The sequence below is a fragment of the Melanotaenia boesemani genome, chromosome 18 (genome assembly GCF_017639745.1).
Source record: "Melanotaenia boesemani isolate fMelBoe1 chromosome 18, fMelBoe1.pri, whole genome shotgun sequence".
Classification (NCBI taxonomy): domain Eukaryota; kingdom Metazoa; phylum Chordata; class Actinopteri; order Atheriniformes; family Melanotaeniidae; genus Melanotaenia; species Melanotaenia boesemani.
The window spans coordinates 23,870,675-23,891,597 of NC_055699.1; the positions used below are offsets into that span (position 1 = coordinate 23,870,675).

The window sequence follows — 20,923 nt, forward strand, 5'->3', positions numbered from 1 at the left end:
AACCAGAACGTGTGTGTGTTACCGGTCACACTGTTGGCACTGCAGGATGAGGTCGTCCTGAGAGTACGTTCTCTGGCAAACAGGACAGCGGCTCAGGCTGCTGCACGGACCGCACAGGCTGAAATTACTCTGCCAATCACAGTGCAGGCCCGGGGAGGTGGAGCCACACTTAACACACCACACACACCTGAGGAGAAAAACTACACACATGAGGAAACAAGCAAACACACAAAGACAGACAGGATGATTGACAGCTGAACCCACCATTTGCACTTCCAGGCTCCTTTGGGCACCGTGTGGAGGGGCGGGTCCAGGCAGTAGGTGTGGTAGCTGATGTCACAGTCGTCACATAGCAACAGACGCCCGGGGTCACTGGCCTCGCCACATGCTTCACACACTGTGCACTCCAGACAGCGCCACCCTTTGGTCAGGACAACCCGTGTAATCTACAGACCACAAAGTAATCAGATTACACTAAGAGTCAAATCACAGAGAAGTAACACTTTATAGTTAATAGTAATCACATTACAAGCAAAAAAAAGGGGGAAGAATCAGATTACAGCTCAGGAAACAAATTAATAAAGAAAGTTATTAGATTTAAAAAGTAATTACAATTACAATTTAAGGAAACAGATTAATAGAAACAGTAATTAGCTTAAATGTGTAATTAGATTACACTTCAGAGTAATCAGATTAAAATCGATCAGTTATGCAAATGTCTGATCATAAAAGGATAACCTGTAGCAGAACAGTACTCTGACTCAAGAGAACCGGGTCAGTATTCTGACTGAATAGAGAGTATTCTGATTACAGGAGAATCACTTCCAGAGGAACCAGGTGAAGTAATCAGATTATAAAGTACTGACCTTGATGTTGACACAGTAGGGATGGTAACACTGTCCACACTGAGAACATGCCAACAGTCGGCCTTCAGCGCCCTGACCAAAGCTGCCGCACACCACACACATGTCCTGCGTGCGTGCACACACACACACACACACATTTATTACACAGAACATCAACCTGTTTCATTCAAAACAGTGAAGACCTTCATAGGTGTGTGTGTGTTCCACAGGTGAGAGTACCTGTCTGAGGGTGAAGTGGTCCAACGTGGAGAACATCACCACTGTGTTATGCATTGAGTTCTCCTCCTCCTCCTTTATCTGGAACGCCTCCACATACTCACACTGACACACACACAGCAGTAATTAATACTGACATCATCTGACTCACAGCTAGATGTTACCATGGTGATACATATATAAACTTTATTTGTATATATGTGTGTGTCCTTACTCCAGGCGCCACAATCAAACTGTCCTGAGTCTTCAGCCGGCTTCTTCCTCGGCCTCCTCTTCCTCCCCCTATACCACCTCCTCTGGATCTCCTCCTGCCTGGAAACCCTGAACCACGACCCTAGGGGAGGAGGGAGAAAGAGTAGGAAGAGGAGGGGAAAGAGGAGGAGGAAAAGAAATAAGGGGGGAGAGGTGTGTGTGTGTTGGGCGTGTATCAAACCATCACTTTGTAACATCACTCAGCCGTTAACATGGAAACGTTTTTAGTTTTTGAACCTCCAGATATTTTGCCGCCTTCCTGTCAATACAAACCCTCGCAGATTGGTTCCTGAAGATTTCATGTTCACTTCACCATAAAAAATACGGTCTTACTTTAGCCTCTAAGTAAAACCAACAGAAGAGGAGTGAACTCTGCACAAAAAGATGTTACGACATTGTTCTGTAGCACTCACTACGTTCTGCTGGGGTTGAGACAAGAGCAGTTATCTGATTATCAGAAATTAGATGAACACACCTACATTTCTCTCCAGTGCACCCATGTTTTAGTGCATGTAGACCCATATATCTGATTTATATAGTTATTTTACATCTGCTTATGTGTACAAAAAAAGCAAACAAACAAACAAAACAAAAAAAAACTAAACACGCATTCAGCAATTACGGTTTTTAACCAAACCAAGACCAAAGGGAGTGGCTGATCGTTAGGGACGACACTTCCCAAAACGACCACTGACCAAGTGGGTACATTTACTAACAACCATGCCAACATAAAGAATGCACAAAAGTTTGAAGGAAGTGACATTTGACAATGTTTGACATGCACATAGTAATTTGCATGTGTAAAGGGAGCATAAAGGAAGATCTAATGATCTCAGGCTGCTCAGTCAACAGAATAAAACCAGCTAAAAAAGGTGCTTAACTTTTAACCAACGTCTTAGGACACCACTTCCTGTGATCTCTCAGAACACACAAACTACAATCTAATCTGACAACTGAACACTTCACTTTTTATCTCTTACCTTTACATACACACACACACACAAAAACACACACAGTTAGTCCAGTCAGGGAGTAAGGGTGCATTTGTTTTCCTCACCAAGAACATGTCAGATCACACACACCGTTAATTACAGCCAATCAGAGTTAGGTATGCTTCTTTACCACTCTCATGCTCCACAGGGGGGAATCCGGTGGGTGGGGCTTAGGGCTATCCCACCCTCCCTCCCCCATGGAATCCTGGGAGGACGAGGGGGGGCTCAGGGCCCTGCGACTGCTCCACCACGAACCCTATGTCAGGCAGGAGGAGTAGGGAAGTGTATGAAGGTGAAGAGGAGGCCAAAGAAACGGATGACAGGAGGAAGAGGAGGAGGAAGAGGAGGGGAACAAAATGCAGCAACATAAATGCAACAGCTCCAAAACAAAATTTCAAAGTGAAAAAAAAAAAAAAAAAAACCCAAACAAATCAGGCAGAATAAATTAACAATGTCATAATGAGACCACGTTACTATCACAACCACATGCAATTCAGAACATGCTGTCATACTGAGAAGCTTCAACTGATCAGCTGATCTGCTTCATGCCTGAACACATGCTCTAGCTGTTTGTGTGTGCGCGCATGTGTGTGATCCAACATGCTGAAAGCCTGGATGCAGAATTAGTGGCTGACAGGTGAGGATGAGGATGAAGACACAGGAACCCGACCGGATCGTGTTGGACGTCCTCACAGTCAACTGATGTTGTTTGGTCCGATCTAGTTTGGGTCCTTTCGGAGTCTGACTTTCTCTTCGTAAAGCTGTTCCGCTCTTTGTTTAAAGTAACATGTACACACTGATCAACCATAACATTGTGACCGCTGACAGGTGGGGTGATGATCTCACTACCATGGCAACTGGCAGCAGGTGGGACACATCAAGTTAAAGTTCTGTTTTTGATGTTGGAAAGTGAGGAAAACTGAGCAACTTTTACCAGAAACAAAGACAGTCGAGTCTCCACAACTGCATCTTCAGTAGGAAGTTCCTGGTTTGCAGTGGTCTCAACTAGAACCGGACCGATATTAACTCTTATTACAAAAGTTTTTAGTGTTAGCTCGCAATAGTCACTGTGACCAGAAACACACACACACTGTGGACTTCACAATACATTGGTGAGATGACGCTGAGAATATGTTCAGAAGAAACATCCAGCATGCCTCGTAATATATAAAACAAAATAGTAAACTCATTATCTTCCTTTTATATATCACACAGAGGAGTGGCTAATTAGCAATGTTAATGACTGATATTGATATGAAAAATCAATGTTGCATGTGCTCAGGAACAACTAATTTGTTTTTAGCATCATGTCAAACCAGCTAGCTAAATAACATAACATGCACTTAGCTGAGAAATTGTTGTTGTTGAGAGAGTAAACTGGTTTAGTGAGCCTGCTTACATGCACACCAAAAATCTGACCATTACCTGATTTCTAATTTAAAGCACAAAATCTGATATCCTTTATCAAATAAGTGCTAATGAGAAAAATTGGATTTACACATGTAGATTTTTCTCTATTACCAGATGTTGGCGTCCATGTGGATCCATATATTTGATTTATTTAGTCTTTTTACATCTGCGCATGTGCAAAAAGCAGCACAATTTCCACCCAAAATCAGCTTCTCTTGCTGAGATGATGCCATATTTGAAGAAAAAAAATCCCTCGAATCTGCACATGTGCAAAAAAGTGTTTCTATTTAGTCTTTTTAAAGGCAGACATTAAAACAAGATGGCCACAACGTAGTCACAACGTGAGCGTAACACAACAGAAACATAGTGGCACGTAGCAGCAGGAAGTGGGAATATAAATAGAGTAAAGCATTCACATGTTGTCTAGGTTGCAGGTTATTAGCAGCTAATGTTATGACTGCAGGTGCCGCCCTGTTCAACAAAGACCGGATGTTTTAAAAATATTAAGAATGTGCTATTTTCTTGTCAATATTACCTATCCATTTTATGATTTTATATTAAGAGTTTTTCAAATATCTAAATTAAGTAATGCAGGTTTATGCGTCAGATCCTATTTTTACAATAATTATTCAAATTAAATGTAATTACTCCCTGATGACGGACCGTGACGGTCACATATATGGGCTCACTGTGAATTAAAGTCATCAGGGAGAAGGTGTGTTTGGACTCTGGTGTTAAATGACAATATATTTGGTTAAGACATGAGGTTAGGCATTTAAAACAAATGTTTTCACTCAATAAACTATAGATGTTTACATATTCCTAAACATAAATCTGAATATTAAATACTTCACTGATCTCTGAGGGGAAACGTTACAGTTGTTACAGTAATTTAATCAAGAGAATAAAAGTTATAAGATAAAAAATAAATTGTTTCCGCGGGCAACAAGTTTCAGAAGGGTCTAATTACTGGCTTTAAGAAAAGAAAACATCTAAGGAGATGATGAAACTACTAAAACTGGGTAGAACTGTCTAAAGCATTATTACTTACTAGTAAAGTGGCATTTTCTTCAAGATTTAGTATGCAGCATTTCTCAGAGTTGGAAATTTCAGTGTAAATTAGTTTTATAAATATTATTTGATTCCTTTCGAAGTTAATATTGTTAACCTGCAAAACTTATTTGTTTCACCTTGTCTTGTGTGTTTGAGAAGCACATTTGAGGTGTTTTAAGTATAGGGGAAGATAATCTGTACAGGAATTAAAAAATATCAGTCTTGGTTACAAAAATATAATATCAGTCTGGTTCTAGTTACAACCAACTAAAAGTGGTCCAATGAAATGAAAATGGTGGAAAAGCGACCAGGTTTTGATGAAGGTGTAGATTGTTGTCCTTCTCAGTCAAATAGTTATTAAAGCGCAAACAAGTCCAGTCCACGGAGGCCCCAACTCCAACAAGAACATTAATGGTGTGATAATGATGGTTCGACCCACAGAGATCCAGCGAGTCCACGTTGACAGGTCAGGAGAACACACTCAGTATTGGGTGATTAGTCATGCTTTGGCTGCTCTGTAGGAGAAAACCTTGAACACTTGTGTGTGTTATGTGGAGAAGGCTTGCTTCCTGTCTTGGTTACCATGGTGAACATGAACACAGTCCACGTAGATGGAACTCTTACATTAATGGTGAAACTGACAATAATAACCATCAATTTAACTGCCTGATCAATCTGCTGCTTCTCATCTCATCTTAATCTTTCGTTTTACTTCAGTCAACATGTCTGACTGAACACTTTATACCTGTAACATCACACAGCCAATCAGTGTGAACTAAACACATGACTACTGGCAGATCAATCAAAACATTAAGTGAAGAACTCTGTTCTCCAGAACCAGATTCAGACCAGGACATACATACCTGCTTGCCCCGGGCTCTGCCAGAGGAGAATTTCCTCTTGGAGATGGCTGGTTTCCCCATGCCGATCTTCGGAGTGAAGGGGAACAGCATTGTGGGAGGAACCTGGGATAAGAACAGAACTTGAGGTCAGTCAACAGGGGAAGGACACCCAGAGACATTACAAGTGTTGGTCGTTAGGTTTACCTTGGACAGAGGAGGAGACTCTCTGGATGGGGGCGAGGACTTGTAGGGAGGTGAGGGCGGGGTGAGGGGAGGCGGCGTGATGGGAATTCTGGCAGGGGAGGTCTCAGGGGAGGCCTCAGTGGAGAAGGGCGACTGCCTCAGGCGAATAGAGAGGTCATCTGAAGGCCTGGAGGAGAAGGGAGGAGGCCTAAGGCTTTGCCCCTTCCCTCTGCGGGAAGGAAGAGGTGGACTGGGAGAAGACAGGTGCAGGAGGGAGGGAGGGAGTGAGGAGGTCATCAGCTCCATCACTTCCATGTCTAAAGAGGGGTCTAGGTCCAGGACGGGGCTCACCGGCTCCTCCTCCTCCTCAGGTTCCTCTTTCTCATTCATTGGCTGTTGCAGCTCCTCCTTATCTGAAGGCTCAGTACGTGATTGATGCTCATCTTTGGTGGGTAGTGTCATGGCAACAGGCTCAAACTGGTTCTGTGATTGGTTGTCATTACAGAGCAGAGTTTTGTCCTCCATCCCTGCCTCCTCTTCTCCTACACTGGTGGATTCCTCATCCTGGGGAAGATTCTCTGTGGATGGGGGGGTGGTCCGGGGGGGAGAGGAGGGTAAGGCAGTCTTGTGAGAAGGGGAGCAGGATGAGGAGGATGCCTCCAGAGAGCCAGCTGGAGGAGATGAAGGAGGCGACTGTGGTGAAGTAAAGGGGGAGGCAGGAGGTGAGGCACAGGGAGGTGAGGGTGGGTGGTGGGAGGTGGGAGGAGTTTGCTGTGGGAGGAGAGGGGAGGCAGCAGATTGTTGGTCTCCCATCAGCTGGACTCCTGCAGAAACACAAGCCAGAACCAGTTAAACCAGAACACCACAGAATTAGCCCAGTTTGAAGGTCCAAGCACAGATCCAGAGTCTCAGTCCAGAACAAACAGAACCAGAACTGAAAGCAGAAGCACACATGGGAGGACTCCAGACTAACTATTTTAATTGGCTGCACTAGTGCACCTAACTTTTTAATTTGGGGGCACCAGCAAAAAAAAGTTTCTGCTACCGATGAACAAAATCAATCCAATTTAAATGTTTTTTCAAGATAATTTATAGTCAAAGACAATGTCTGTAGCTGCTTCATAAACTAAATAAAAACAAAGGTAGTTATAATTTAAGAGTAACAACTGCTTTAGTAAGATGTAAGGGTGTGTGTGAAAGAGACATAAGATGTATGTGAATAATCTGGGAACACTAAATAGCCTGATAGCATTGCAGACAGATTGTGATCATCCTATATGCAACAGATCAAAGTTCTTCTCACACATGGATTGGCCACCACTGAGTCCAGACCTGAACCCTATTAAGAATCTTTGGGATGTGCTGGAGAAGACTTTGTGCATTCTGACTCTCCCGTCATCAATAGCAGAGCTTGGTGAAAAATTAATGCAACACTGGATAAAAATAAATTCTGTGACATTGCATAAGCTTACTGAGACCGAGCCAAAGTGAATGCTGCTGTAATCAAAGCTAAAAGAGGTCCAACACAATATTAAAGTGTGTGACCTTTTGTTTTGGAGGCAACTTTCTTTTCGGCCAGGCAGTGTATTTTGGTAGGCTTAAACCTCTATAATACCTATAATTTGTCAACATGGGACCATAAAATTCCCTCTTTGGATTGGTGAGGTGGATCGGGGAATTCAATCCAACATCCGATCACTTCGGTCCCAACTTCAGAAATCATAGGGATCTACTGATGTCCTACAGAGTCCTACATCTAGACTTGCCAAATGTTAGGCACACCAGTGCAACCAAGGAAATAAAAAACAATAGTTGTATATGACAAATTTTTGTGTATCCAAAATGGTCACACTCTAGAGCCGTGAACGGAGTGTTTAGAACAGAGCTATTCAATTCGGTCCTACAAGGGCTACAACCCAGCAGGTTTTCCATGTATCCCTATTTCAACACACCTGACTCAAATTAATTAGTCACTGTGCAGAAGTTGATTGGCTGATGCAGGTATGTTGAAGCAGGGATACATGGAAAGCCTGCTGGATTGCAGCCATCGTAGGACGGAACTCAACAGCCCTGCTTTAGAAGCTTCTTAGATGGGCCAGACCATCGGCCACAACAAGATCTAGTTCCAACTCAAGGTGAAGAACGGATCCTCTGTTATAACTTCGTATAAACTGTAGTTTAAACAATCATCATTCAACATTAAATTCAACTTGAGTATATTTCATGCTGAAAATCCCATCGCCATGGTAACAACTATACCTCCATGTAAACACATCTGAATCAGAACAGCAGGTGATGGCAACCAGAAACTAAACGTCTAATGTTAAACATCTAGTAGTCTGCTGACACTTCAGGAGTCTCCAGAGATTCCTGCCAGACTGATTGGACTCGTTTCTACCCAGTGGCTGGTACTGGTATGGACAATGTAAACATACCATACCAGTATCAGTTGTTGGTTACCTGAAGGAGAACAAACGGGAACTATTCTAAGCCGAGTGCCGTCCTCCTCTTCCTGGTCTTCTCCTTTTGCTGTCCCAGCAGGCTCCACATCGTCTTGATTATCAGTTACTTTCTGATGAGGATGTTCTTCCTCCTCCTCTTCTTCTTCCTGCTTCTGCTGATGCAAAGCTTCTCTGTTTTCCTTTTGTTCCTCGTAAACATCCCTCTGCTCCTCTGCTGCTGTGACATCTGCAGGAACAGGAGAAATCTATAACTTCAGAAACCACATGAGTCTACATCAACAATCTGTACTACATATTTTGATACTCACCCACAGCAGCTGCAGACTCCACCTCTGTTTCTGTCTGTAGCTGGGGGGAACCAGAACCTGGACCGAGTTGTGCTGGACTATTGGGACTAGAACTTACACTAGCTTCAGACTCTCTAAGGGTAGCAGGAACAGGGCTAGCAGCACCTTCACCAGGACTATCCCCACAGAGCATGCAGCTAAGAGAATCAAGACCAGGGCCAAGCTGTGGGTGTGCAGGACTAGGAGGACCAAGTCCAAGACTAACAGGACTAGTAGGACCAGGACTTACTGAATCCACTTGCCCAGATACAGGACTTGCATCTGGGCTGATGTCCACTGATGGGTCTTGAGTGTGGGAAGAGGAAATGGAGGCTGTTTGAGAAGGGCTCACCTGTGAGAGGGCGGGGCTTAAGGGGCAAGCAGGCATTTCTTTAGTGAGGGCAGCATTCGGCATCGTGATGTCATCTTGAGCTGGACCAGAACAAACTATACTGGGATGACTTGGAACAGTCTGAGCAGGAGAATTTGGTCTTAGATGTGAGTGGGTCAACGACACGGCAGATTCCGAACCAGCTGGGTTGGGACTAACAATGGATGAGTGGTCAGGTTTTGCAGGTTTAACAAGACTAGAATCCAAGTGAGCCACACTGGGAGGAATAGAAGTCTCAATTAATGGATTAACTGCCAGAATCAAATCTGGACCTGATGTGGGGCTCAGTTGTACACCAGTAATGGCAGTACTGGCTTCTGTGTTGTGGTTGGGATGATGGGGGCTGTCTGGGGGGCTATGCTGCATTTCCCCTGCCAGAGCTGGACTATGAGGTGGGCTAACATCAGCTAGACTGTGGTCTGAGGTGGTCTGTGTTTGTATCGATCCTGAGTGGACTGAGTGAACAGGGCTAGCTTGACCAGCAGGACTAGACCTTGGTGGACTGAGAGTGACGCCTACATAGTGGGGACTCACCTGGTTGTCATGGTCTGAAGAAACCAAAATGATACCAGCTGATCCAGTATGGGTCAGAGAACAGTGTGGGGGACTGGAGGTACCAGATGCAGGGCTGGTCTGTGAGGGATGGCAGGAACTATGGAGCTGTGTGGGACTAATCTGAGGTTCTGTGAGCTCTGATGGGTTACTGGTTCTCTCCTGATGATCAGAGACACTGATAGCCTCTGTGAGAACTGGACTGGAACTAGTTTCTGGCTCACTTGACAAGTGGCCCTCTATCTCTTCATCCTGACATGAGATGGTCTGGGTGGGCTGAGCCAGTTCTGGTTCTGTGTTGCATCCCAAAGATGGTGCCAATGGGCTGACTGGTTGGGTTAGGTGTCCAGTCTCAGCAGCGTCACTCTCCAAGGGTGTGGAGCCCTCGCAGGAATTAAGACAGGTAGCTGGTAGAACCGTTGTGGGTAGAAGGTTTGCTGCTTCCATAGCTTCTGTACAGAGTGACGGGCTGTCATGGGCAGGAGGGGGACCTCCCCCCGTTAGGCTACTGTGTTCCACTGAAGTGCTGAAGTGATCAAGGCTTACTGGTGTCTGCAGAGCACGGACATGAGAGGGGGTGGGGAAGTTGGGGTTGCTCTCTGCAGAGAGCACTGTAGAGCTACGTTCCAGTGTTTGGCTGTCAGGGTGAGGACTCTTTTCTGTGGAGTGGGGCTGTACCGGACTGCCAGGCTGTGACAGACTGCGTGGTCTGGGTCTGACTGAAGATGCAGATGGGCTACATGGAGCTGAACTGGGCCTCAGTGTTGCATGTGATGTGGCTGTCATTAGAGACCTGCAGCAGACTGGTAGCAAGTTCTGGTCCAGTGTAGAAATGTCCTGTACAGGGCTTGAGTCAGGGTTCTCCTGGTCCAGTGTTGGTTCTGCCTCTTGGGTAGGACTCATGTGAGATGATACATCAACTTGTGCAGGACTGCTTGGCGTGGGACAAAACTGTCCTTGTGAAGAAGTGTGATGAGGCTGCGAGATGGTGATGTTTGAGGGACTACATAATGTGTTGTTCTGGGTCTCATCGTCCTGTTCAGGACTGTGTGGAGAATCATCTGGTCGAGGCCCTGGATGAACACTGGGAGGACTAAGACCCTGGTGAATTAGGCTTTGTGGTGGTGGATATGCAAGGATACTTGATGCAGGACTACCCCATCCTGGACTCAATTCAACTTCTCTTGGACCAGACTCAGACTGGGTATGACCCTCTTGAAGCTTTTCTGGACTAAGGTAAGATGTGGGGCCTCTTTTTTGGCATTCTGCAGAATAAAGATGAGGTGATGAAGGACGTTCCTGCAGAGCTGCATGATCAGGACACGATGGTGAAGTGCTTGCTCCAAAGTCCATTGGATCAGAGTGGAATGGTAAAGAACTGTCCTGATCCTCTTTAGGAATTGAGGGAGACTGGGTAAGACTTTTCTTGTATTCTGCTGGTTCAGCATCAGGACGTTGGGGGCTACAAAAGATCTCTTTAGCAGATGGTTCAGAAATTTCTGGAAGGTTTGAAAGAGATGGCTTAAGACTAGTTTGGATCCCTTCAGAGGATGGTGGAGGATGTTGCTGGAGTATAGTAGGAGATGGAAGAGGACTGGGATGGGTCTCTTTGGGAGATGGTGCAAATATCTGGTTGATCTCACCAGGAGATGGTGCAGGGCTTTGATGGATTTCTTTGGGAGATGGTGTGGGACTTTGATGGATCTCCTTTGGAGATGGTGCAGGGCTTTGATGGATCTCTTCGGGAGGTGGTGTGGGACTTTGATGGATCTCCTTTGGAGATGGTGCAGGGCTTTGATGGATCTCTTCGGGAGGTGGTGTGGGACTTTGATGGATCTCCTTTGGAGATGGTACTGGTCTTTGATGGATCTCTTCGGGAGGTGTTGTGGGACTTTGATGGATCTCCTTTGGAGATGGTACTGGACTTTGATGATTCTCTTCGGGAGGAGCAGGACTTTGATGGATCTCCTTTGGAGATGGCACTGGACTTTGATGGATCTCTTCAGGAGATGGTGTGGTACTGTGATGAATCTCTTTACAAGTTGGTGCAGGGCTTTGATTGGTCTCCTTTGGAGCTGGTGGAGAAGTTTTATGGACCTCCTGTGGAGATGATGTAGAACTTTGATGGGCCTCTCTAAGAGATGGTGCAGGACTGTGATGGACCTCTTCACATGATGCTTCAGGATGTTGAGGAGTTTCTATCAGAGGTGGTTCGAGTGTTTGGTGTGCATCTTTTAGAAATGGTGCAGAACTCTGATGGATCACTTCTGAAGTTGGACCAGGATTTTTATGGATCATCTTTGGAGATGGTACTGGACTTTGATGGATCTCTACAGGACACGGTGCAGAACTGTGATGGACCTCTTTACAAGGTGGTTCAGGACTTTGATGCATCTCTCCAAGATTTGATGCAGGGCTTTGATGGATCTCTTCAGGACATGGTGCAGGACTGTGATGGTCCTCTTTACAAGGTGGTTCAAGACTTTGATGCATCTCTCCAAGATTTGGTGGAGGGCTTTGATGGATCTCTTCAAGACATGGTGCAGGACTGTGATGGTCTTCTTTACAAGGTGGTTCAGGATTTAGATGAGTCTCCTTTGGAGATGGCTCAGAAGTTTGATGATCATATTTTTGAGATGGTAGAGAACTTTGATTGATCTCTTCAGGAGATGGTACGGTATTTTGATGGATCTCTTCACAAGGTGATGAAGGGCTTTGATGGGTCTTCTTTGGAGAGGGTCTGGGACTTGGATGTGTCTCCTTTGGAGACGTTGGAGGGCTTTGATGGATCTCTTCAGGGGGTGGCTCAGGACTTTGATGTGTCTCGTTTGGGGATGGTGCAGGGCTTTGATGGATCTCTTCAGGAGGTGGTTCAGGACTTTGATGTGTCTCGTTTGGAGATGATGCAGGGCTTTGATGGATCTCTTCAAGGGGTGGTACAGGACTTTGATGTGCCTTGTTTGGAGATGGTGCAGGGCTTTGATGGATCTCTTCAGTGGGTGGTTCAGGACTTAGATGAGTCTCCTTTGTCGAGGGTGCAGGGCTTTGATTGGTGTCCTTTGGAGATGGTTCAGGACTTTGATGGATCATTCCAGGAGATGGTGTGTTACTGTCATGGATCTCTTCACAGGATGGTACAGGATTTTGATTGGTGTCTTTTGGAGATGGTGCAGGACTTGGTTGAAGATCTGTAGGAGCTGCTGTAATACTGGACTGGAGGTCTTCCACAAATGGTACAGAATCTTGGTGCAGCTCTTTGACAGATGGTTCAAGAATGTGTTGTGTGTCCTCAGGTGGGGTACTCTGAGAGATCTCCTTGGGAGAAGGTGGAGAACTGTGTTGATTTGATGGAGATAGTGTAAGACTGTGTTGAAGGTCTTTAATAGATGACACAAGACCCTCCTGCAAGTCTGAGGGAGATGGTGCAGGACTGTGTTGAAGGTCTTCAATAGACGATGGAAGACCCTGCTGCAAGTTTGAGGGAGATGGTGCAGGACTGTGTTGAAGGTCTTGAATAGATGATGCAAGACCCTGCTGCAAGTCTGAGGGAGATGGTGCAGGACTGTGCTGGATCTCTGTGGGACCAGGTTGTGATGGTGTGAGTTGGACTGGACTGTGAGTGATATGACTTATGGGTGGAGCTTCTGTGTGACCTGGGACTTGCATTTGTGAAATGGAAGTAGGTGGGGATGGGGAAGGACTTTGTTGGATTAGTTCCACCTCCTGAGGCCTGCAGATGGAGCAGACATAACCCTCAGACCCTGCCCTGACCTCCCCGGCCTGGACCGAGCAGTCCACATGGACACATCTGTAACAGAAGAAACACCCACATTTCAGCTTCAGCTGTTCTGCAGTGACAGGAAACGCATGATAAGTGTTTGAGAGTGTGTTTGTACCTATAGCAGCAGGTACATGTAAAATACTCCTGGGGCTTGTTGAGGTCGGGGACGTGGCCACAGAGTGGGCAGGGCAGGGCGGAGTCACATGACTCACACAAGAAAGGGTGATTGGCCCACTGACCTGATGCCCTCACATCACAGCGGAGACAGACCCTGCAGTTCTGGAGAAAAGATTCAGTTCATGAGTTTAGCACTGAGACAGGTGAAGGTGTGTGTGTGTGTGTTCACATGTGTGGATGTTCACCTCACCTTACAGGTCCAGTCAGAGCTCGGTGTTTGTTCCAAAGGTGGCGTAAGACAGTGTGTGTGGTAAGCTTTATCACAGCGCTCACAGACCAGCAGCACACGTTCATCCCCTCGCAACCTGACACACACACACACATTAATAAGTGAACATCAGAAACTACAAACCATTATCTGAACCAGCTTCTATACACCAGCATGTGTATGTGTGATGTTTCTGTGGCTGCTCCTCTCAGAGTAAAGCCCGGTAACTCTAAGAAGCTTTGAAGCAGGACACAGTCACGCTGGCACCATGTGGCCCGCTTCACCGGATAGTTTGGTTTATTTGAAGTAGTATTAACTCGCAATCGCACTCTGTTGTGGACTGAAGAAGCAAACTCAGAGGGGCAGTGTTCACTTGCAACTAAACCCTGGTGCGATTCTTTTACAGTGTGAATGCAAACGGACCATCCAGTGAACCAAAGAGAAAAGAAGAGGCGTCATAACGCAACATGCTGGATAGCTTGCTGCTTAAAATGAAAAGATTTTTGTAAAAACTGCATTAGGTTTAAACAGCAAAGTAAAAGCAGAAACCCAGAGACGGCATAAATTTATTGTGTAACAAAAGGCAGCTAACATCCAAAGAAGAGCTTTGCATGTTGGCTTCAAGAACTATCCCTGAAGACTACCAAAAGAAATTACCTAAAGCTCCTCTAAAGGCCCATTTATGCTTGATGCAGAAAACGAATACACGGTAGAGTTTTGTCCGTGTCCTGTGTCTAATTTCACAGAGCTTAGCTATTTGTTGCTTGATGCAGAAAACGGAGCAATACCACCAGAAATCACAGGGACAGTGCTGAGTAGATGCGACCAGCGAAAGAAAAAACCAGAGAAAAAGCAGCGGAACAGCAAGAAACAAAAAGCAGAAGAAGAATGAAAATGAGGACAACAAATGTAGAAAATGTGCAAGATTTGAAGAAAGGCTATGCGAGTGTTTAGGGTGTGTTGGGCGGTTGGAAACAACTTTATAGCGACACACCAACCAGTGTCTAAAACTGACGTCGGATCGCAGGAGTGAACTCTGAACTCAGCGCTGCCCACTAGTGGAGGAATTGACTTCATATGTTAGACAACGTTTGAAACAAACGTTCCTATTTACATATGTAAAGGGCTGGGATATACTTGCTGTGAACACAAGTGTCAACGTTCCGCTATGTTTGTGTATGTGCTGCAAACAATGGAAGCACAGCGTGGCCAAAAGCTCAATACTGGAGGTCATGGTAAGGGACAGTACACAGACAAATTGTATTTCTGCTTCATATACTGTATTTATATTCATGTTTGAACATGTGTCTGCAGCTGTTGCCAGTTTTCATGGAAATAAATTAGTGTGGTTTAGAACTGTAAATCTAAACAATCTCAAATTTAAATGTGCATTTTCAGAACAAGTTTCACTGGACCTTTAAGTTTAAACACAGTGTATGGATTCTGTCTGTTTGTAAATAAAAACAACCACAATCAGTAAAGATGAAGTGTGTGTTATTTTAAAAACATAAACAATGCATCAAAGACCCTGTTTAGTGTGTTTCTGTTACCTGCAGCTGCAACACACTCGACACTGAGGACACTGCCAGCCAGCCCGACACAAAGGTGACGGGTTCAGAGGAGGATCTAGGCAGCTCCCATGGTAACAGTTACCACAGCAACAGCACATCAACAGGCCACTGGGCTCACCGCCACCCGAGCACAACACACACTGTGAGGAGTCTGCACACATACACACGCGCACAATTTAAAACCATAGAAGAAGACGCTCTCAACAAACACTGTGTGAAACCATCATGACAACACGGTGAGGTCACTGTGTGTACCTGTGTGTGTATGTCTTGTACACAGTGTGAGTCTCTGCTTCCAGTCTTGATGTGCTCCAGCAGCAGCAGCGCATGGAAAATGGTAGCTCCGCCCGCAGCCAGTCACCTGGCAACGCAACGATGCACCAAGGTGCTGGCAGAATACACACACCTGGACAGAAAGAAGAGAGGGTGGAGCTTAGAAAGGGTGCAAATAACTCAGAGGCAGATGGCTAAATGATCCAACAGTTAAACTCACCTGAGTACTTCCTGCATCGATGGCTTTATCCACGTAGAGCAGCGACTGACCCTCCCCTCGATGCACCTCCTCTGACCACGCAGCACACTGAAGGTGAGCACAACACTGACCTGCACACACACACACACACACACACGTTAGCACACACACACACTCAGACAGGAGGAGGTGAAAGAAAAAGAGGTACCTGTAGGGTCGAACAGTAGCTGGACGTTGATGTCATGTGGAAGGCCGATTGGTCCGAGCTGCTTTATAAACTCTGAGGAAGACTCTTCATCTGGAACATCAGCACAAATGTTAACACACACACACACGTGAACGCACACACACTAAGACATTCATCTGCTGCTGATCAATCTCTCTGATCAGAGCAGGTCACATGATCAGTAGAGAAAGTCCAGCTGAATGAAAAGGACTCACCACACTGTTCTGGACTGCTGCACCTGCACATGCGCAAATGCACACACACACACACACAGACATACACAGTTAATTAATCACATCATTTCTTGTTCTGGGTGTCCAACCATAAACAGGAAATTAGGTCACTCACGTGGGTGGGGCCTGGTTGCCACGGTAGCAGTGGTCATGGCAGTCACTGTCTCGGTCGGAGGAGGTGCGGCGGTTCAGGATGTGGAGCGGGATGTAGCCAGGCGTCGGGCCGAACACCACCAGGCGACCCTGTCCCAGAGGAGGGTGGTCGCCACGGTAACAGAAGGCACACTGCTTCACACTGCAGACAGAAGGTGTGGTGTTTGTGTGAGAGTCTGTCTGTAGACACACCTGAGCAGGTAAACATCTTAGACCACCTCCAGGTAAACCACTTTGATTACAGCTTGACTCATTTGCATCATGGAAAGTCCTGCTGCTCCTGTTACCACTGTACTGTAACCATGGAAACGGCCATGTGTAGTTCAGCGCACACTGAAGAAAATTCTCAGTAAGAGGTTCAAAGACACCTCTATTCCACCTTCAACCAGGCTCTGGTTCCAGTTTAAACATCTGAACCTTCTAGAAACCAGTTTCTGCCATGTCATTGTGTTGATGGAAACATCAACATGAAACCAGCGTAAGACCTGAAAGGTGCTGCGTTGTCATGTTGCCAACCAGGCAAACAATTTGAATTTCAAAATTTATGTGAGCTTGTGTTGACATCCTTACATCCTCCAAAATTTATTCAGTCATCTTATCATGCTGTTTATTTTGTGAAAAAGGGGTTTGTAAAGGAGCCTGGCAACTTGACCAAATCTCTAAGCTATTTATGTTTATTTCTGCAGAGTAAAGTCCTCCCAATTTGGTTCTGGTTAAACTAGTGTTAATGCAGAATGGTTCAGCAGAAAACACCTAGGTTCAGGAAATCCGATTGTTTCCAGAATAAAGCTGGACCCAGAACCAGAACAGAGTCTGTTTGAAAGCGCTATGAGAGGAACTCTAAACTCATGTTCTGCTGCTGTTTTGACTTCATGTCCATGTAGAAGCTCAGTTCTAACTGTTTGATCTGACACTGCACTACACTGGTTCTGGTCTAGCACTGGTTAGCTTGAGCTGGAAGGAACCAACTCTGGCCAACAACAACTAGTTTCAGAACAAAGAGGAGAACGGGTCAAACAGAAACTCAGGTGAGAAAGTCAGAGTGCAGCTGCTCTAGATAATCGTCATTTAAAAGCTCCACTCCAACACAAAGCAGATGTTTATTTCTACAACAAAGTAAAGCTAAAGCACAAACTGTGATGCAACACTTGAACATCTGGAGGAGCTGAAAGTACACAGAGGGATGTTCTGCCACTTGGATCAATACCAGCAAATAGTTGATGCTGACCTGAAACCACTTATGTCTAAGCGTAATGAAACAGAAATAATTGTTTGTACATTTAAACTGGAACCATTTTAGCACAAAAGTGTTAAAGTTAAACCAACTGGCTGTAGAAACAGATCAGTACATTGGGGGGGGGGGGGTCTAGGCTAAACTGCTGCTGGTTATAATTCAGCAGAAGAAGTTGTTCATCATCTGATCCTAAACTCAGCCTAATCCTGGTTATGATGTGGAATTTTAAACAGGAACAACACACCCTCTAACTTACCGCTTTTTGGTGTGTTCTAAGATAGGGGTGGGAGAGCCCCCCGAGTCCTCCGACAGAGAGCGCTGGAACAGGGGAGACAAGGAGTCCTCGTCCTCATCCTCCAGCCGCAGGCAGGGGGACACTGAAGGACTGGACCGGGGACTCGCGTCTGGACTCTGTTCCATTGGACTAGCTTCACCCTCATCTGTCTCCCTGGTAACTCTGCTGGGACTGCAGGCAACCTCTATGTGGGAGGGGCTTTGGCTCAGACTGGGCCGGTCCTCTTCCACCGGATCAGAATCTGGTTTGTGAGCTAGGATGAGGTCTGGGGATGGAGGCAGGGGGCTGACATGAGGGTCTCCCCCAGGACTGGGGGCCTGGAGAGGGGAAGCAGGAGAAGGGCTGGGTCTGTCCTCCTCCTCAGGACCAGGCGCTGGTTCTGGGCTACACTTTGGGGATATGGGGTCGGGTTGGAGGGGATCTGGGTCAGGATCGGGCGAAGGATGTGGACTGAGCTTATCTGGGCTGGGTTCAGGGTTTGTGTTGGATTTTCTCCTCGAAGTGGAACGCCTGCGTCCAGACGGCTTCACCTCCCTCGTGTCCTTCACCTCCCTCGTCTCTGTGGAGCACACACAGAACCCATCAGATCACAGAACTGATATGACAGAACCGAACAGATTGGGCAGGTCAGGAACACTGACCCTTCCTCCTGCCTCATCTCTTGTAGGTAATGTAGGTTTTTTTTTCCCCCTATCTTCTTTCCCTCCAAGGATAGAGGAAGCGTTGAATCATATTTTAACCCTCAGGGGTCTCAGCTCATTTTACCTTGATATACTGCATATAGGGCTGGGCGATATGAACCAAATCTTATATCTCAATATTTTTTTTTTTGACCTAAATCATGATATACGATATATATCTCAATATATATATTTTTTGTCAAGTAACCAAAGAGACAGTTCTAATTTACAGCCTAAATATACTTTTATTAAGGATCAGCAGCGCATGTGCATTAAAACAGCTGACTGAAATTAAAGTATGTTTATATTAAATTAAATGCTCCTAAAACAAAATTAAAAATACTTTTCAATGACCATAGCAAAAATACAGCTATGCAAAATGCAAAATAAAAGACTATTTTAACTCAAAACAAGATATCTCGATATAAACGATATTCCTTCCTTCTATATGCGTCTGATAAAGTCTCGATATATTTGAAAATCTCGATATATTGCCTCACCCTAACTGCATAGAACATGTTTACCATCTCCATGTTTGCTTTCTTTTATTTTTAGCACAACTTCACCTTCATGATCTGATAACTTTAACCTACTTTATTAACATATTGGGCCAACAAGAATAAAAAAATAATTTAAGTAGGCAAGTAGGACCAGATGATTTGACTGTTTTTATTTCCATGGCAACAAATGACAAATATATCGAAATACCATCCTATCCCACTTTTACACTCTGATTCAGTATATATTTTTGAGTTCATATCTCTGAACCCGCTCTTTTAAGTGAAATTGACAGCAGGTGAGGCTAACACCTAAACCTGGTGTTTTTGTTACAGCACTCTGAAAAATGATATGATCACATAGAAATTTTAAGGGTGATACACGCACCACTTAAAAGCCCGTTTATGCTCGACGCAGAAGACGGATACACAGACGGACGGACAGTTTCGTCCGTCTTCTGCTTCGGGTTACGCGCATAATTTTGTTCGTTTTCAGGAAGCTTAGCTACCGTCGCTTGACGCAGAAGACGGAGTAATACCAGCGGAAATCGCGAGGCAGTGCTGAGCAGAACAACTGACGTGCAACCAGCGAAAGAAACAAACAGAGGAGGAGGACAGGATCAGGAAGGGAACAAAAAAGCAGAATGACGTGCACAACTGCAGAAACTGCTGCCAAACGGTGTCTGAAACTGACGATGGCTCACTGGAGTCAACTCTGCCCACGAGTGGAGGAACTGACTCAACCATGGCAACACAAAAGATGCATGGAAGTATGGGAATGGCGACATATGACAACATTTGAAACGGACGTTACGTACGTAAGTTAGCATAAATGGGCCTTTAGGGAAGAGGTTTGTTTGTCACTACTATCTGTCAAATCTTAAAGACCCACTCCGTAACTTTTCAACATTAAAACTCTGCATTCTGGACTCGTTCGATGGCACAGTGACATATATTGTGCGTATTTCTGAAGCTGTGCTGTCCAGCAGTGTCCCGCGGCTGAGAAACTGCACTATGCAACTTTTTCATCCATGATGCTTCGAGGCATTACAGCCAAGTTTCGCTTTTCACACGCTTTACATGCTACCAAGCAGATGTGAACAGACTGGCCGTTTTGAATAGCTGATTCAGCAAAGAAGCATTAGAAGACATTATTGGAGATAGAAAGGAAACAAAAGAGAGCCAGAGACAAGAGCCAACATAAGACTGTGTTTAACTGACTGGAGAGACCTCACAGTACAGGTAGGATGCAAGATGGATGCTGAATTAGCCATTGATGGAGGGTCAGTGAGAAAATGGCAAAAGTTAAGTTGTGCATTTTTAAATAAAGTTCTCTGAAGGAAAAAACTTTTGAGTTTTTTTTTGTTTTGGTTTTTTGTAAAATCAAACAGCAAACTAAAACCTTTCATTCTCAGCTTTTGGGGAAACTACAGCTAGGAGAACCTTTAGTAAACAGCCTGTAAACTGTATTTCTGTCCACCTGTAACTCAGATTTGTAGTTTTCCGTCTCTTCGTTATTTCAGCTATTTTGATGTGAAGAAACAGCAAAGAGTCTGAAAAAGTGAGTTTAAATGAGCTGGTCGTCCTGCAGCTGCTCTGCTGAGCTCATCATAAAAGATCAGCCTCACTTATTCCAGCGTGTTGCTGCATTTACCTTTTTTTTTTTTTTTAACTTAAGTCTGCAGATAAAGTTGGTCTGTTTCCAACGAAGAGGAGAAACTGACATGGGTGTAGTCTGGCTTCTGTTTGTGTCAGTGATGTAAACAGGCGGAAAACAGGAAGCTTCCACATTGTTCTGATTGGTTGTGAGTGGACCTCTCACCTATGACACCGTCAGGATCATCACTGATT

The 20,923-nt window shown here is 45.1% G+C and overlaps 2 protein-coding genes across 12 annotated transcripts in view; both read right to left on the minus strand.

Moving 5' to 3' along the window:
- LOC121628724 (NACHT, LRR and PYD domains-containing protein 12-like) overlaps positions 1–20,923 on the minus strand; it is a 2,607,341-nt gene that overhangs the window by 2,385,203 nt on the left and 201,215 nt on the right. The window lies entirely within an intron of this gene.
- LOC121628723 (histone-lysine N-methyltransferase 2C-like) overlaps positions 1–20,923 on the minus strand; it is a 60,254-nt gene that overhangs the window by 30,573 nt on the left and 8,758 nt on the right. For 7 of the 9 annotated variants that reach the window (XM_041967961.1, XM_041967968.1, XM_041967963.1 and 4 more), the window contains exons 4-22: positions 17,857–18,454; positions 16,329–16,508; positions 16,196–16,218; positions 15,963–16,052; positions 15,776–15,885; positions 15,538–15,688; positions 15,262–15,433; positions 13,694–13,808; positions 13,442–13,605; positions 8,585–13,353; positions 8,275–8,502; positions 5,836–6,638; positions 5,653–5,754; positions 2,457–2,582; positions 1,297–1,416; positions 1,086–1,187; positions 867–971; positions 265–446; positions 23–187 (exon numbers count right to left, since the gene is read on the minus strand). In XM_041967961.1, the coding sequence (XP_041823895.1) occupies positions 23–187; positions 265–446; positions 867–971; positions 1,086–1,187; positions 1,297–1,416; positions 2,457–2,582; positions 5,653–5,754; positions 5,836–6,638; positions 8,275–8,502; positions 8,585–13,353; positions 13,442–13,605; positions 13,694–13,808; positions 15,262–15,433; positions 15,538–15,688; positions 15,776–15,885; positions 15,963–16,052; positions 16,196–16,218; positions 16,329–16,508; positions 17,857–18,454 (8,305 nt within the window). The remainder of the gene's footprint in view (positions 1–22; positions 188–264; positions 447–866; positions 972–1,085; positions 1,188–1,296; positions 1,417–2,456; positions 2,583–5,652; positions 5,755–5,835; positions 6,639–8,274; positions 8,503–8,584; positions 13,354–13,441; positions 13,606–13,693; positions 13,809–15,261; positions 15,434–15,537; positions 15,689–15,775; positions 15,886–15,962; positions 16,053–16,195; positions 16,219–16,328; positions 16,509–17,856; positions 18,455–20,923) is intronic. The other 2 variants (XM_041967966.1, XM_041967967.1) reach the window with 2 other exon arrangements.